Consider the following 14,248-nt stretch of genomic DNA (forward strand, 5'->3'; position numbering starts at 1 on the left):
GAGCGAAACTGAACTACCCAGAAACAACCAGAAAGTTCACTAACTGTAATTCAAATGTCTACTTTACTTTCATCAGCCATTTTTGCACCTTCTGAGTTGACTCGTTTCCTTCATCCAACTCACTCGAGGTTACAACTCAGTTCCTTGACTCGGCACCGACTCGGTTTCAAATTGGGAAATTCTCGTCCCTTAAATATACGGTGCGCCTCAACAATGCCCCTTCAGAACCAATCTACAAACCCTTCCTGTTCTCAGGTTTTATTCCGTATAAAATAATACATAAATGTTTTATTAGCAATGTAGAATTGTATTACTAATGTAATGGGGACTATTAGTATTTATGTGATGGTGTTTGACAGAGGCGGATCTACGATTTGAAGCTGGCGGGTGCCATAATTTTTTTCAATATACATCTTGTTAGGAACGTGTATTTGGGTCGGGTCCGGTCCATCTCTTTTTAGTTTATTCGGGTCAATTTAATAGTTTTTTTTATTTGCAAATATGAAAATTACATCTCAAAAATCAAGAAACGAACATAATTAGCATCTTAAACAAGGAATCACACTCATTACCACCTATTAACAACCGAAGTAACATTAACATTTTCACCGAAGAACTTGCATCTCTTATGTATATTAAAAAATGAATTTGCACAAGTAAAATAACATCTTCAATAAGGGAATTACACCAATCAAAATAAAAAAAATAATATAAAAACTCTTTAATATGTAAATACGCCCCATAAGTAAATGTAGAATTAGATAAACTACAAGTTCTCAACAATAAATCATAAATTTCATGTTTTTTCTAAGCAGTGCTTACGAAATTTCCATCACAATTTAAGTAGTAGAGTGATTTAAATTGAATTTAACAAATATAGAATAGCATAATTTTTTATAATACACTCTCTCCGTCCATTTTTCTTTGTCCATTATAATAAAATTATATGTCTACTTTTACTTGTAAGTCATATAGTTTGAAAAATCAAGACATAATTTATCATTTTATACCTATTTTACCCTTATTAGTAAGTACTCCAATTCATTTCTCATTTTATTTATTGCTTATTAAGAGTGTCCCAAGTCAAATATAGACAAGTAAACATGGACGGAGAGAGTAGTAAACAAAAGAAATTATTAAAAAAAATGAATTTTGATCTCAATCCAAAATTCCCATTGAAACCCAAGTTTTTCGATTTAAATACTCACAGATTTGAGATTAAGACAAATGCTTAATTTAAGATTTTGAAGTTTTTATTTGTGTGTTCTCGCTAAAGATCACAGATAAAATAATAGAAAAGAGGAAAGGCAATATAAATAATAAAAGATAAATAGAAAATTGGGAGGGCCGAAAAGGGAATTACTGGTACAAAGGAAGTAAAAAGCGCAAAGAAAAAGGGGAATCGGAAAATGTTAACGATATATTCAAACTTGTGTCTACTAGCCATGACACCTTTGTCTAATTTACGACTGGGGGTGGCAGGATTAAATATTTAACCTAATTTAAGCAAATTACAACATAAGTATATAAAAAATTTATTAATCGAGGGGGTGCCATGCCACCCCCACCCCTGGTGTTTGATTGAAAACAGAGTTTAAGAATGAAAGAAGACTGTTGAAACTTGTGTTCTAAAATAAGTTATAGATATTTATGTGACTATAAATCATGTAACCGTCCAAATTTATTTGACACTATTTGACTAAACACAAAGTTTAAGAAAGACATGAATACTTTTGAAATTTGTGGTCTAAAACAAACCTTAGACATTTGTTTAGTTATAAATTACTCCGTCCGTTCATTTTTACTTGTCCACTTTGAATTTTTCACGCTGTTTAAGAAATAATAAATGGAGTACATATTGATGCATATTTTTATTGGATTTGAAAAATGATTTGAATTGAGTAATTAATACTATGGGTAAAAAAGGAAAAAAAATATTGTCTTATCTTGATATGTGAAAAATGACAAGTAAAAATGAAAATCTATTTTAGGAATACTGGACAAGTAAAAGTGAACGGAAGGAGTATTTGGTTAAGGGTAAAAGAGGAATCTTAGAGTCAAGTTGTTTCTAATTATAGAAAAGTGACATTATTTTTGGGGCATACTAAAAAGGAAAGTGTGCCACATAAACTGGGACATAGGGAGTACATAAATTACCGCATAAGTTATGCCCGAAATGTTTTATTAAATGTGAACTGTAGTACTTCCTCTGTCCAAATTTATGTGGCACTTTTCGCTTCCCGGAATTCTAACTATGTGAATTTACAGCCAGTTACTGCGATTGATTGGGGAGAGAGTGCTAGTCTAATGTATTTTTTCGTCATATTGACATGAGAAGAATTGCAACTTATTGTATTTCTCCTATAGTTTTTGAATATCTAAATTTTGATTTAAAATATTGAGTTGATCTAATTCAATTGAACTTTAAAAATTAGTCAAATTGACTCTCGAGAAACGAAAAGCGCCACATAAATTGGGACGGAGGAGTAGTAATTTAAAGTTGAGGTTTTATGCGGGGGACTATTAGTATTATTTTTTAAATCTGAGACTGTACGAGCTCCTTAGTGCTTGATTTTTCATGGTTTCAGGATAGTCTGTTTTACAGCAGAGCATTTTGGGTTACCAAATCAATAATTGCTTGGAATGTGGGTGCTGGAGAGGGTGAATGTTACTTATATGCTAGTAGAAACGCTGCGTTATGTGTTGCTGATGATGAAATTCAAGGTGTGTACTCTAAGGCGATTGTTACTTAAATGCTAGTAGCGTCTGGGGTGCTTTGTTTGATGGTAATCAGCTTTGATGCTAAGCTTGAATTTTTGTACACAACAGGCCATGATGTGAAAATCAAACTTGAAAGGACAAATTATGGACTTCCACAGCAGGTGAGTCGCTGAGTCATGACAGGAATTTTTAGTTGTGGGAAGAAGTTTTATTCTGATTGATGCAAAGATGAAGTAAATTTATGTGTGTTCTTTTGTTTCCTTACGTATTTTCGTGATTTAGGTTATTGAAAAATTTCCTCATATTCGAGATTATGCAGCATTTGAGGTCCCTCAAACTCTGGACTTCCAAAGTTTAGTCAAGTGCCAATTAGCTGTTGGCATCTTCAATTGTAAGTATTTCCCCTGTTTTCTCTTTCTATCACTTGTCGGAGTCTAAGACGGCACTTACTAGGAACCAAAACTCCGCATTTTGCTTTACTTGAAATGATACTTTTCCATCTAATGCATTAAAGTGTAAAGCTCTGCATGCACCCTTTTCCCATTCATGTACTTAAGAAAACGATGCCTTTGTCTATCTTATTAATATCTTGTGGTAGAACTCATATTTGATGACTGGAATTTCAGGTAGTGTAGTTTTCTCATAATTCAGGGAAATCTGATTCATCTGGTGGTGATTATTGATACATACCGCTTTTTTAAATTGTCAGTAGTAAAGATAAACATGCAAGCAGTCCCATGCTACTTCAATACTTCTATGTTGTTCCTTCATTGTTTGTCTTGGTTTGAGACTTCAAATCTTCAATACCTTTTTATTCTCTGGGTTAGCTGATTTAACAGCCCCACTGTCTGGATCAGTGTATCACACACTAAGCGTAAGCATGTCTAATGTTTGGCAAAAATGGGTATATGTTGTTTGTAGCTGATGGAAAATGTGCAAGTGCTACTGGATTGCAGTTACCTGGTATTCTGGATGAGTTATTCTCCTATACTGGGCCCCTTGGTGCTGTTTTTGCTACTGAAGCTGTCTCTCTCTACCTTTGGGCACCAACTGCTCAAGTCTGTACTATTCTTTTGACTCACATGTTTTCCTGCTACTATTATGCGTTTGTTTGTAATGAATATCTTTTATCTACTGATATTGAGGGATTAATGTGTTATTACTTATTTCACTAATGTGCTATTTCTGATTACGCCTACCAAACCAGGCAGTGCAAGCCCTCATTTATAAGAGTCCATCAGAGGTTGACCCAGTAGAAATTGTTCAGCTCAAGGAGTTAGATGGTGTTTGGAGTGCTAAGGGGCCAAGACATTGGGAGGGTTGCTACTATGTTTATGAAGTGTCTGTTTACCATCCTAGCACCTTACGTATTGAGAAATGTGTGAGCAATGATCCATATGCCAGAAGGTATGCTGGTCTGTTTTAATCACTTGCTCTCAAAGATATTGATTTTGCTGATCTAAAGTCTGTTCTCTACATTCACCTTGTCGGTTTTATATGGGCAGTCTCTCTGCTGATGGCAAGCGGACATTATTAGTTAATCTCGATTCTGATGATGTAAAACCTGAAGGATGGGATAATCTACAAAACGAGAAGCCAAATCTTCTTTCCTTTTCTGATATCAGCATCTATGAGCTGCATGTTAGAGATTTCAGGTGATAAGTGATCTTGCTAATGTTGAAATCTTATTGGAAACGACTTGCTGAATATTTGTAGACATTCATTCCTTGATGATAATAATGAGTTGTAACTGTATAATTATTAGTCAATAGTCGTTGAAAACCAGTAGCCTGTGCATTGTATGTTCAAATTTCACTGCGTCCAACCAGATTTTTTTTTCTTCCTACTGCGACGTGACTTTGGATGTTTACTCGTTTCCTTTGATCAAGCAGTTCATTTTACTAGAGAAGAAACTTATAATGCATATATAATCAAAATGCATTTTTTGGGCACTAGTGTAGATTTTGAATAACATGTCTTTTCCTATGATTTTCACTTTGCCAGTGCCAATGACCCTACTGTGCCTCATGAATTTCAGGGTGGTTATCTCGCCTTCACATTGCAGGTAGCTTTACTTTCTATCTGATTTGTCTTATATGGGTGTAAAGATTTTGGGGCCAGATTCATAAACTTTAATCAGTAGGTGCATTGACCAATGGTATTTCATGTCTTCATTTGCTTCTTATCCCTTAATGAGTTTTGCTTTGTAGAAGGTAAACTTACACTGGAATCCAACTCATAGGCAAGTTATAATATGTACCAAGTGTGTTTATGACGAAAATGCAATTTGAAATGACAGGAAAAAGACTGCTATAGTATTTTACCTGATACCCTTTCTGTGTGAGGCAGAAAATCAGAAGCCTAAATGCTATCTCGTGAAAATGACATTTAAAGGTTTACATTAAAATTTGTCCATCGTGTAAGTCGGTGGGAACCATATAGTTATGATGATGAACACTGAGAATTATTAATGGTGAAGATCACAATTAACATTTGATCTGATTCTATTGAGGGAGCAGTAAACAAGACGTATGTAGCTGCAGCTAGTTCCTGGTTTCGTGTCTGCACTAGAAGTTGGACTTTAGGACCTAAATGCATAGCTACATATGAATATCATCAAAGTCATATATATCTGATTCTATTGAATACATGATAATGTGTATCTGAAGATGCATGTGTATGTGCATATTTTTGTCTTCGTATGAGACGGTGGTTGTTAGTGTGCATGGTGTAGTGTGCGGTGGGATTGTGGTTCTAGAAGGGAAGACTATTTAGGTACATCTATTTGGTAAGTAGGGAGCTGGGTGATGCAGCCGATGAAGGAAGGCAGCTGGAGAGGCACGGGATTTAGATTGGTACACCAATCTGATGGTGTGTTTGATGTTTGAAACGAGGATGCACACACACATACACAAGCGCGCGCACACGCAGATATACTTCTCCAGAAGAAACTAGTTTTCTCATTCTTGTTAGTAAATTTTTTCGAACTTTCCATGCGAAATGATTAAGGCCTCACTTTTCACGGGAAGGCATATTAGCTCCCTCATTCTTTTATTGAGCTGCAGGCCTGAGTGAACGAGGTTGCCGAATAATATTATGGACTTATCGGTAAGAGGTATACATTCAAATTTATTACTATCTAATGTACTATTTGCGACAAGTCATTAATGACAAATTTACCCAATTATAGCAAGAATTACGCACAAAGGTTACTCTTTCACCAGAGACAATTAAACCTAAGGCGAAGCCCGAAGGGTCTGAACCTTGCAACCTAGGCTTGGTCTAATAAGTTGTTGTCAACACTTTTTAGGAAAGAAAACGTGGAGAGTTCTTTAAACCAACAGTACATATAAGCGTCTCATTTTAGGCTTCGCCACCTAGTTTATCTTTAAAAGTTGGCCCCAATTTGGTAGCCCATTGGTGCATTTCGAATCTTGACAACTAGTCTGGCATCAGCTTGCAAGTCAAACAAGTGTCACACATTCATTCTGTTCCTTCATTTATTTGTGCATTATGATTTATAGCAGTTTTTTCCCCCGTGTTGTTAGAGAATATCCTTCTCATGACCATGTTTTAAGTGCTTTTATAGCTATTTGATTTTGTGTTTGTCATACAAGCTTTTGATTAATGGGTAATGAAAACATCTATCCAGCACCCACTATTTACACCATGCCACAATGCATTAGGAAATTTTCTAGAACATAAGGGCTGAACTTAGGTGGCATTGAATATGTCCCATAAGCATGTCGCCCTGACCTCATTCTGCTTGAAGGACTCAGCTGGTGTCCAACATTTGAAAAGATTGTCCAGTGCTGGTATCACTCATGTCCATCTGCTGCCAACCTTTCAATTTGCCAGTGTCAAAGATGAGAAACATAAATGGAAGCATTTAGGTAAAGCACTTCAACTTTTTTTCAGTTTGGAGAGGGGGTACCCCACTAAGGTTTTTTAGTATTTCCATTGTTCTTCTTTATTTTCAGCACAAGTTATAAAATGAAGCTGAAGTTGGTAATTTAAAAATAAAGCAATGAAAGACCAAAACGAGGGTTTTACTTCTCTCAAACAGGATCTGCTTTTTTGTCACATGCTGCCAGGACAGAGTGTGTAACTAACTAAAAAGAGAAATATTCAAATTAGTTTAGTGCCACTTCTGTTTTAGCATTTAATGAAAGGTCGTTAATTGCCTTTTTGGGTTTGCCTCGGGATCTCATCTCATTCATATTTGTTTTGTGGTCTCTCATGTGATCTCTTTATCAGATATCGAGAAACTCAACTCTTTTCCACCAGATTCTGAGGAGCAGCAGGCTCTTATCACAGCCATCCAAAATGAAGATGGCTATAATTGGGGGTAAGATAACTGTGCTTAGAGTTTCAATTTGTAACTAAGCTGATAGTAGTTTCCTGGACCAGTGTGTGAAAATTGAATTGTTGGCTGCCTAAGAAAAGGTATGATCCTGTTCTCTGGGGAGTTCCAAAGGGAAGCTACGCCAGTAATGCAAACGGTCCTTGTCGGATCATTGAGTTTCGAAAAATGGTGCAGGTAGATCTTTTATTATCCAACTTTGTTTTGTTTTCTTATGTTTATACCAAATAGAAACCATCGACCTTTCTATTTATACTGAATAGTCCATCGACCTTTACTGTTCAATTCCTTGGTTCCACTCTAAGGCTTAATTGGTTCACAGGCACTTAATCGTGTTGGTCTACGTGTTGTATTGGATGTTGTTTACAATCATTTACATGCAAGTGGTCCCTTTGATGACTTCTCTGTTCTAGACAAGGTGACAAATTATTGTGTTCCACCTCATTATTTATAGCCTTATAATAGACTTGCTCTCCTTATACGTATTTTTTTTCATTGGCTCTGCTATCAACAGATTGTTCCAGGTTACTTTCTAAGAAGAAATGCTGATGGTGGTATTGAAAATAGCACCTGCGTAAACAATACTGCCAGTGAGCATTTCATGGTTGAGCGCTTAATTCTTGACGACCTCAAGTGCTGGGCAGTTCATTATAAGGTATATTTCCCTCCACCCTCCACCCTCCAATGCAATTGCTGTGATATGGGAATTGTAGAGCCTAAATTCTTTTTTCTTCTGTTTTAAGGTTTCAGTCTTGTTTTGTTTGGTGGAATAGGAATACTTTGTTTAACAGCTATGGCCTGTGTAGTCGTATTTTAGGGACAGCGTGAATGTATGTAGTTTATTAAGCAGCTCGACTTTGTTGTTTTCGTATTTTATGAGATCCACAATTTTTATGCTTAACTTTCGAGGTTGGCATTTTAAAAGATATAGGAGATTGTCAAATGTAGTTGTTATCAAAGGCTTTTTGAAATTAGGAGATTGGACGGGAGATGGATGTGGATAGCTAGACCATAAGTTAGTCAACAGGATCTTCCAGCAACTGAAACCTCTGTAAGCTCCAGCCCAATTTGTTTTGTAGGAAGTCTGAAGCTAGGAACTCTTACATTGAATATCGTTATCCAACCGTTATCTGAAAACCTCTGAACTACTTCGCCATTACATGCATGAGAGTAGGAGCACTCTATTGCTATGGGAGTTTAGGATGATGAGAAGATTTAGTTTTGAAGTATAGCATTGAAATATTGTACTGGATATATGTCACGACTAACGGGCTGAGTCTCCAAACGTGGTAAGTCAACTTAGAGAATGTGAGACATGTGACTTTAGTTACTGATCTAGAGCAAGCAAAAGTACTTTAAATGGAATGAAAAAACTCAGAAAACGTGGAACCATAATCCCGTAAGATGCATTTTATGCTACCTATGCGTTCAAGTAGGACGGGAGGCTCTTAAAATGATATATTTTTTCTCAGTGAAATGAAATGTGCTCCTGATAATGGATTGACTAATGTATCTTATCTAGTCATTAATTAGCACAAGAAGACACTAGCTGGTGCTAAATGGAATAATGGTTCCTTGATTTTCTTGTGGTTAAGTTAACTGACTATTAAGCAATTTTGAAGGGTCATTTGCACTTTAATTGTTTAAACTATTAGAAACAATATGTATACCACCCCAAAGGCTCTGCTGAAGACCTAAAATAAGTAAAAAAGTGTCTCCGCCTAACAGGTTAAACTTTTAAATGAGATGGTTTATACATTCAAAATGGTATCAGAGTGGATGGAGCCTCAATGATCTTGAGTTCGAGCCTTACTGCTAACTGACAACAAACTATTTCCACATGCTTGACCCAAGAAAAAGATCCGACATGTGAAGGAATGTATAGAAGACCTAAAGTTAATAAATAGAAGTGTCTTCTCTCTAACCTTTTGAGCTTTTAGATGAGGAAGTTCATAGATTTAAAAGTCCCTTAATCAGTTCTTATTGCTCAAACATCCCACCAAAACCATGCTTTATGTTCTAGAGGTTGATGGCTGAACATGGCAAATGCCTAAACAGTAATTAAGTGATTTTCTCAAGGAACATAGAAATTTATATTTTACACTATTATATGTCAAACCAACTTATAAATAATAAAATAAGTTACCTTTATCTTACTTACCCGCAAGGGTGGCTCAGTTGGTTGAGCACGGGGCTTTCATAATGGAGGTCTCAAGTTCGAAACCCCCTGCCTACGACAGCAGGGGATTTGCCTTCTGGGTCGAGCTCGTCGCACGCAGCTTGCCTAGTGCTGGTTACCTCTCCTGTGTGGTTTGCGAGCTATTGCACAGGAGTTGGGTTTACCCTGTGCGCACCCGAAAGGTAGCGGCTGCAGGTTCCCATGTCATCAAAAAAAAAAAAAAGTTACCTTTATCTTACTTATTTCACACAATTGATATCACATATCCCATTTCTTGCTCGCTATGTGTGTACTCAGTACTCACTGATGCTTTAGTCCTTGGGTAAGAATTCCCATTCATCTCTGAAAGATCACATATATATGCTGTGACAACTGTGAAGCTTACCTCTTTCCTGAAGATCCTACAAATTAACTGTGTTAACCGTCTTTGTCTTCTGCAGATTGATGGATTTCGGTTTGACCTGATGGGTCACATAATGAAGCGTACAATGGTAAGTATTTACAGCTTCTTTTTTGTCTGAGAGAGAATTTTTCTCTCCATTTCGTCCGTTGAGGAAGGCAAAGTGCTATGCAGTAATTATATTTTATTAGTTTTTCAGTTATAGATGAAATTTTACAAGATAATGCTCCCTGTGGTTTTTGGTACAAGTTATATGCATGACATTGAAAGATAAGAAAGGCTAAAAACTTGACAAGCTAGTTCTCTGTATTTTAGGCTGTTGCAAGTATCATATAGTCCTGGTAGTTATCAGTGGATCTTCCTCCGGAATTGGGATGTCTCGTGTGAACATACAACTTCTGGAGAAGAAGAAGTTGTCTCCATTCACTTACTTTTTTTTTTTTGGGTGCACCCATAGAGTCCCTGTTTGTATAGAATGGGTGGATTTTGGAGAGAATCATTTCTTTTTGTAGATTCTCTACCTTTTTGGTACACCCGTTGTATACGGCCAGCTTTTTGGCCATGTTTATGAATGAAAATATATTTACTTGATTAAAAAAAAAAACATACAACTTCTGGAGAAAAAAATCAAGATAAATGAAGCAGAGATTATTATCCCCAGGGACCTAATATTTGAGTCCAAGTTCTAGTTACTCCCTCTGCCCCAACTTGATAGGCCCATATGACTTGGCATGGAGATTAAGGAAACATTGAAATGATGAGTCCTGGCATATTTGTTTGGAAACATGTTGGCCTTATATAAACCTTTGTGTTTTGGAAGAGTAGAATAGAGGAAAAGGTTGTGTTTTGAAGAGTAATAGTGGGTCCCTTGATACTTTACATGATGTAAAATGCAATAAAATTTTATATTTAAGGAAATGGATAATATTTTGGGACAATATAAAACCAGAGGTATGGCAAAAAAAATTGTGATAGAGATAGTAATGTATATTTACTTGTCTATTTGGTTTGTCATTTGCTAATTTACGGTGTTAAATAATAATGTTGTTAGTAGGTTTCTAGATCGCTGTCTTGCATCTTTCTGATGATCTGTGGATTTATTGGGCCATTGACTAATTTAGAAGCGTTTTTTTTATGTTGAGCTATGTTTAAACGTAACGAGTGAAATTTTTATGATTATAGAAGATGCAGTGAAAAATAAAGCCCTCAAGTAAGGCGTGTTGAAAACAAAACTAATTTTTTCTGCGGTATCTTCTATCATGCTTGTTTCATAGGCATGACATATACCTTTTTTAAAAAAAAAACTGGTAACTGTATTGTATATCATCTGAACAAAACAGTACATGGGTTGTACTGAAACCATATTTACCAAAGTACTCCAAAACTTTACTGCCCTATGTTTATATAGAATCTAAAACGTCAATGATAGAAACAGTATCATTTGAGTATAATTGATTACACCAAAAACAAAGCAGCAAGATACAGTTTAATTTGATCTTCTGCACACCATTCTCTATGCTTTCAAAACATCTAGAATTCCTCTTCTTCGAGATTGTCCACCAAATGCAAGCAGGAACAATTCTCCATCTGCTTCTATCCTTGGCTTGTAATCCTGCTTCCTCCCAACTCTTTAGGGCCTCTAAGACCTTTCTAGGCATGGTCCGAGATATGCCTTCGAGGTTTAAGAAAATTCTTCAGAGCTGTTGTGTAAACTTGGAGTGTAGGAATAAGTGGCTGACTGTCTCTCCTGTTTCTCCACAAAGGAAACATCTAGAGCATAAGATTGTCCCCCTTCTCATCAAATTGTCCTGTGTTAGAACTACTTCTCTAGCTAGAAGCCATACAAAGCATGATAATTTGTGTGGAATTTTGGATCTCCAAATGTGTTTCCAAGGCCAATTGGTTATCTTTTGATTTGTTTGATTCATCATCTTGTATGCAGCACCCACCTTATAAACTCCTCTGTTGTTGCCCAGCCACCAAAAAACATCCTTACCTGTCTGGAGTCCATTGAAATTCCCCAGTATGTTGTAAAAATTAGCTATTCTTTGCACTTCCCAGTCATTGATCTGCCTTCTAAAAATGAAATTCCATCCTTGAGGTGCCCATAGCTCTGCCACAGTCCTTTGCTGGTATCGAACTAAATTCTTAATGTTGGGAAAGATCACCTCCATGATGCCTGCTTCAAGGCATGACATATACTATTGTTTTGCTGTTATCTTGTTTAATACAATTAAGACTACCTGAGAGTTTGGGGTTTGATTTTAGGCAGGATTAATCACAAGAGGCCGTTTTCTTTCAAATCAAAAGGAGGATATTCTTTTTTGTTCTTGTTTATGGTTTGATTTGTTATTTTACTTTATGCAGTTTTATGATTAACCCATTTCCAATTGACATCGTTATACGAAAATTATGATGTCACATAACAATGTTGACATGCACAGGCTAACATGATTACTCTGGTTGTAGGCATGTCTGCTAGCTGCAGATCATTTAAATAGGGCAACACTTTTTTGTGCATTTCAGTAGTTTGAAAAACTAGGAACAAGAGGATATTTAATTATGCTCCTTGTGTTTCAAATTCTTGATTAAGTGGTTCTTTTAAAATTATTGGTACTCAAAGCTTAGCGTGCTAACAATATGATCCTCGTGTCTTTGAATGCAGTTGAAGGCAAAGTCATTGTTGAATAGCTTGTCAACAGAAAAAAGTGGCGTGGATGGATCAAGCATTTATCTGTAAGGACTGTTCCAGCGATGATCTATCCTTATTACTAGATATTTCATGTTGGGTAGTGGTATTATCTTGTCCCTAAGGTTAAATCTTCTATGCCTGTAACCATTACTAAAGCACGATTATTTAGGTACTTTTAGTTGTTCTTGAACATTACATTGATTCTCTGTGTACTTTTTATCAGTTGATTCCCAATGATATTTTCATTTCAGATATGGTGAAGGATGGGATTTTGGTGAAGTGGCAAACAACGGACGTGGGATAAATGCATCGCAATCCAACCTTTTTGGAGCTGGAATTGGGAGGTGCTACTTCTGAGTTTATTCCAGTTTCCCTGTCTAAAGAAGATGATTTCCTGTTCCTTGTGTGTGTCTGCATGTGAAATTTGCTCTTCTTATGAGCCAATAATAAACTGCAAATTGAAGCTCTTAACATTTGAGGGAAATAAAGAATATGACATTATACCAGCTAGTGTGGGATCAAATTCTACTTAATTTAGTTGAAGTCTACCATCTAGCTAGGAATATAAAGACAATTACGGGACATATATTATTGCATTAGTCTAATTTCTACTCTTATCTTTACCTTTTATGTAGAATAAAATAGCATAGCTCAGCAAAAACGAGCTAGGGACCATGCATGCCTTAGGGTATAATATGTCATTAGAGCCTTAAGTTCCCTTACGACTTACGGAGCAAGTTTCTATAATAGAGTTTCAAATATGGGTATGATTGTATAAATCCTGCCATTTTCATAATCGTGACCAGGGGCCTGTATGGTTGTGTTTCAGTCTATTTAGTTCGTTCCTTTTGTCCTATGCATTGTCTAGAGCCACAATAGGTATTCGATTCTGTTTGTCCTTATACCAGATCACTACACATTAGATAGTGTGGACTGTGGACTCAGGTTGATGCATCCAAAGCTGTTGATGCAGATTCAGACAGGCCCTTCACTCCCGGAGTGCGAGGATGAGCCTGAGAGGGTTGCAGGCCATGGGAAAGGCCATACTCAGACAGCTAGGCAGGCTCTGTATTCCTGTGTGTCTTGTTTAGTGGAATATATGTGATGATGGTATATCGGTTTGTTCTGTTGGATCTAATGTTAAGAAAGATACGACTTGTGAACTGATAATATAAGTAAAGATCATGTTCCTCTAGTTCAAGGGAACTCTATTTGTGCATGTTGGGCTTAGGCTTGCCAGGTTGGGAGGCCCCCTCTATTTTACAAATCACAATCTCTTGATTTGGACCATGGTAAAGCTGTTAATCGAGTCACTCTGTGTGCAACCTTAGTGATTGTGGACAAAACCCAGCAAGGACGCTGAGTATTATCAACTAGGCAAATCCTACATCGACAAAACATGAGAGATGATGGTATATAATGAAGCTAGCTTTAAACCCTAGTACACATTTTAAAGCCGTGCAGGGCTAGGCCTAGATAAGACAATATCACTAGTGGAGTGGGCTATTATAGAGCCTCAGGTTCCCCTATGACTTGTGGAACAATAATAAATATGCAGTCATATAACTGAGATCTTACGTGTTGAAGACATAATTAATTAATTAAATAAAAGTATGCTTTGTCTAATAGTTTAAGCTTTTAGATGAGATTGTCACACACTTCAACATTACATATAGTAAGAGTTGGAAAAGTTTACTTATTTTACTCCTTTTCGTGAGACCTTATTCTCGCCACCAGCTTGGGTTTACGATGTAACGAACAAATCATATTGTATTTGATAATTTTGCAAATGCAAGATGCAAACCTCCAGAAACCCAGGATAAAAAAAAGATGAATGCGGAGAAAGAAACACAACCTTTTGAGATTGGGCGATATGTTGAATCGTTGTGCTAT

General features: G+C 36.4%; 1 protein-coding gene across 5 annotated transcripts in view; it reads left to right on the forward strand.

Annotated features, from left to right (window-relative positions):
- The window catches only part of LOC132615905 (pullulanase 1, chloroplastic), a 27,974-nt gene continuing 13,726 nt past the window's right edge, over positions 1-14,248 (forward strand). For all 5 annotated transcript variants that reach the window (XM_060330500.1, XM_060330498.1, XM_060330499.1 and 2 more), the window contains exons 1-16: positions 1-255; positions 2,589-2,724; positions 2,830-2,882; positions 3,004-3,112; positions 3,643-3,779; positions 3,929-4,128; positions 4,227-4,376; positions 4,726-4,786; positions 6,494-6,614; positions 6,979-7,069; positions 7,168-7,261; positions 7,407-7,502; positions 7,599-7,739; positions 9,704-9,754; positions 12,329-12,399; positions 12,607-12,699. In XM_060330500.1, coding sequence (XP_060186483.1) covers positions 55-255; positions 2,589-2,724; positions 2,830-2,882; positions 3,004-3,112; positions 3,643-3,779; positions 3,929-4,128; positions 4,227-4,376; positions 4,726-4,786; positions 6,494-6,614; positions 6,979-7,069; positions 7,168-7,261; positions 7,407-7,502; positions 7,599-7,739; positions 9,704-9,754; positions 12,329-12,399; positions 12,607-12,699 — 1,805 coding nt within the window. In that variant the 5' untranslated portion in view covers positions 1-54. The remainder of the gene's footprint in view (positions 256-2,588; positions 2,725-2,829; positions 2,883-3,003; positions 3,113-3,642; positions 3,780-3,928; positions 4,129-4,226; positions 4,377-4,725; positions 4,787-6,493; positions 6,615-6,978; positions 7,070-7,167; positions 7,262-7,406; positions 7,503-7,598; positions 7,740-9,703; positions 9,755-12,328; positions 12,400-12,606; positions 12,700-14,248) is intronic.

The sequence above is a fragment of the Lycium barbarum genome, chromosome 10, assembly GCF_019175385.1.
Source record: "Lycium barbarum isolate Lr01 chromosome 10, ASM1917538v2, whole genome shotgun sequence".
Taxonomy (NCBI): domain Eukaryota; kingdom Viridiplantae; phylum Streptophyta; class Magnoliopsida; order Solanales; family Solanaceae; genus Lycium; species Lycium barbarum.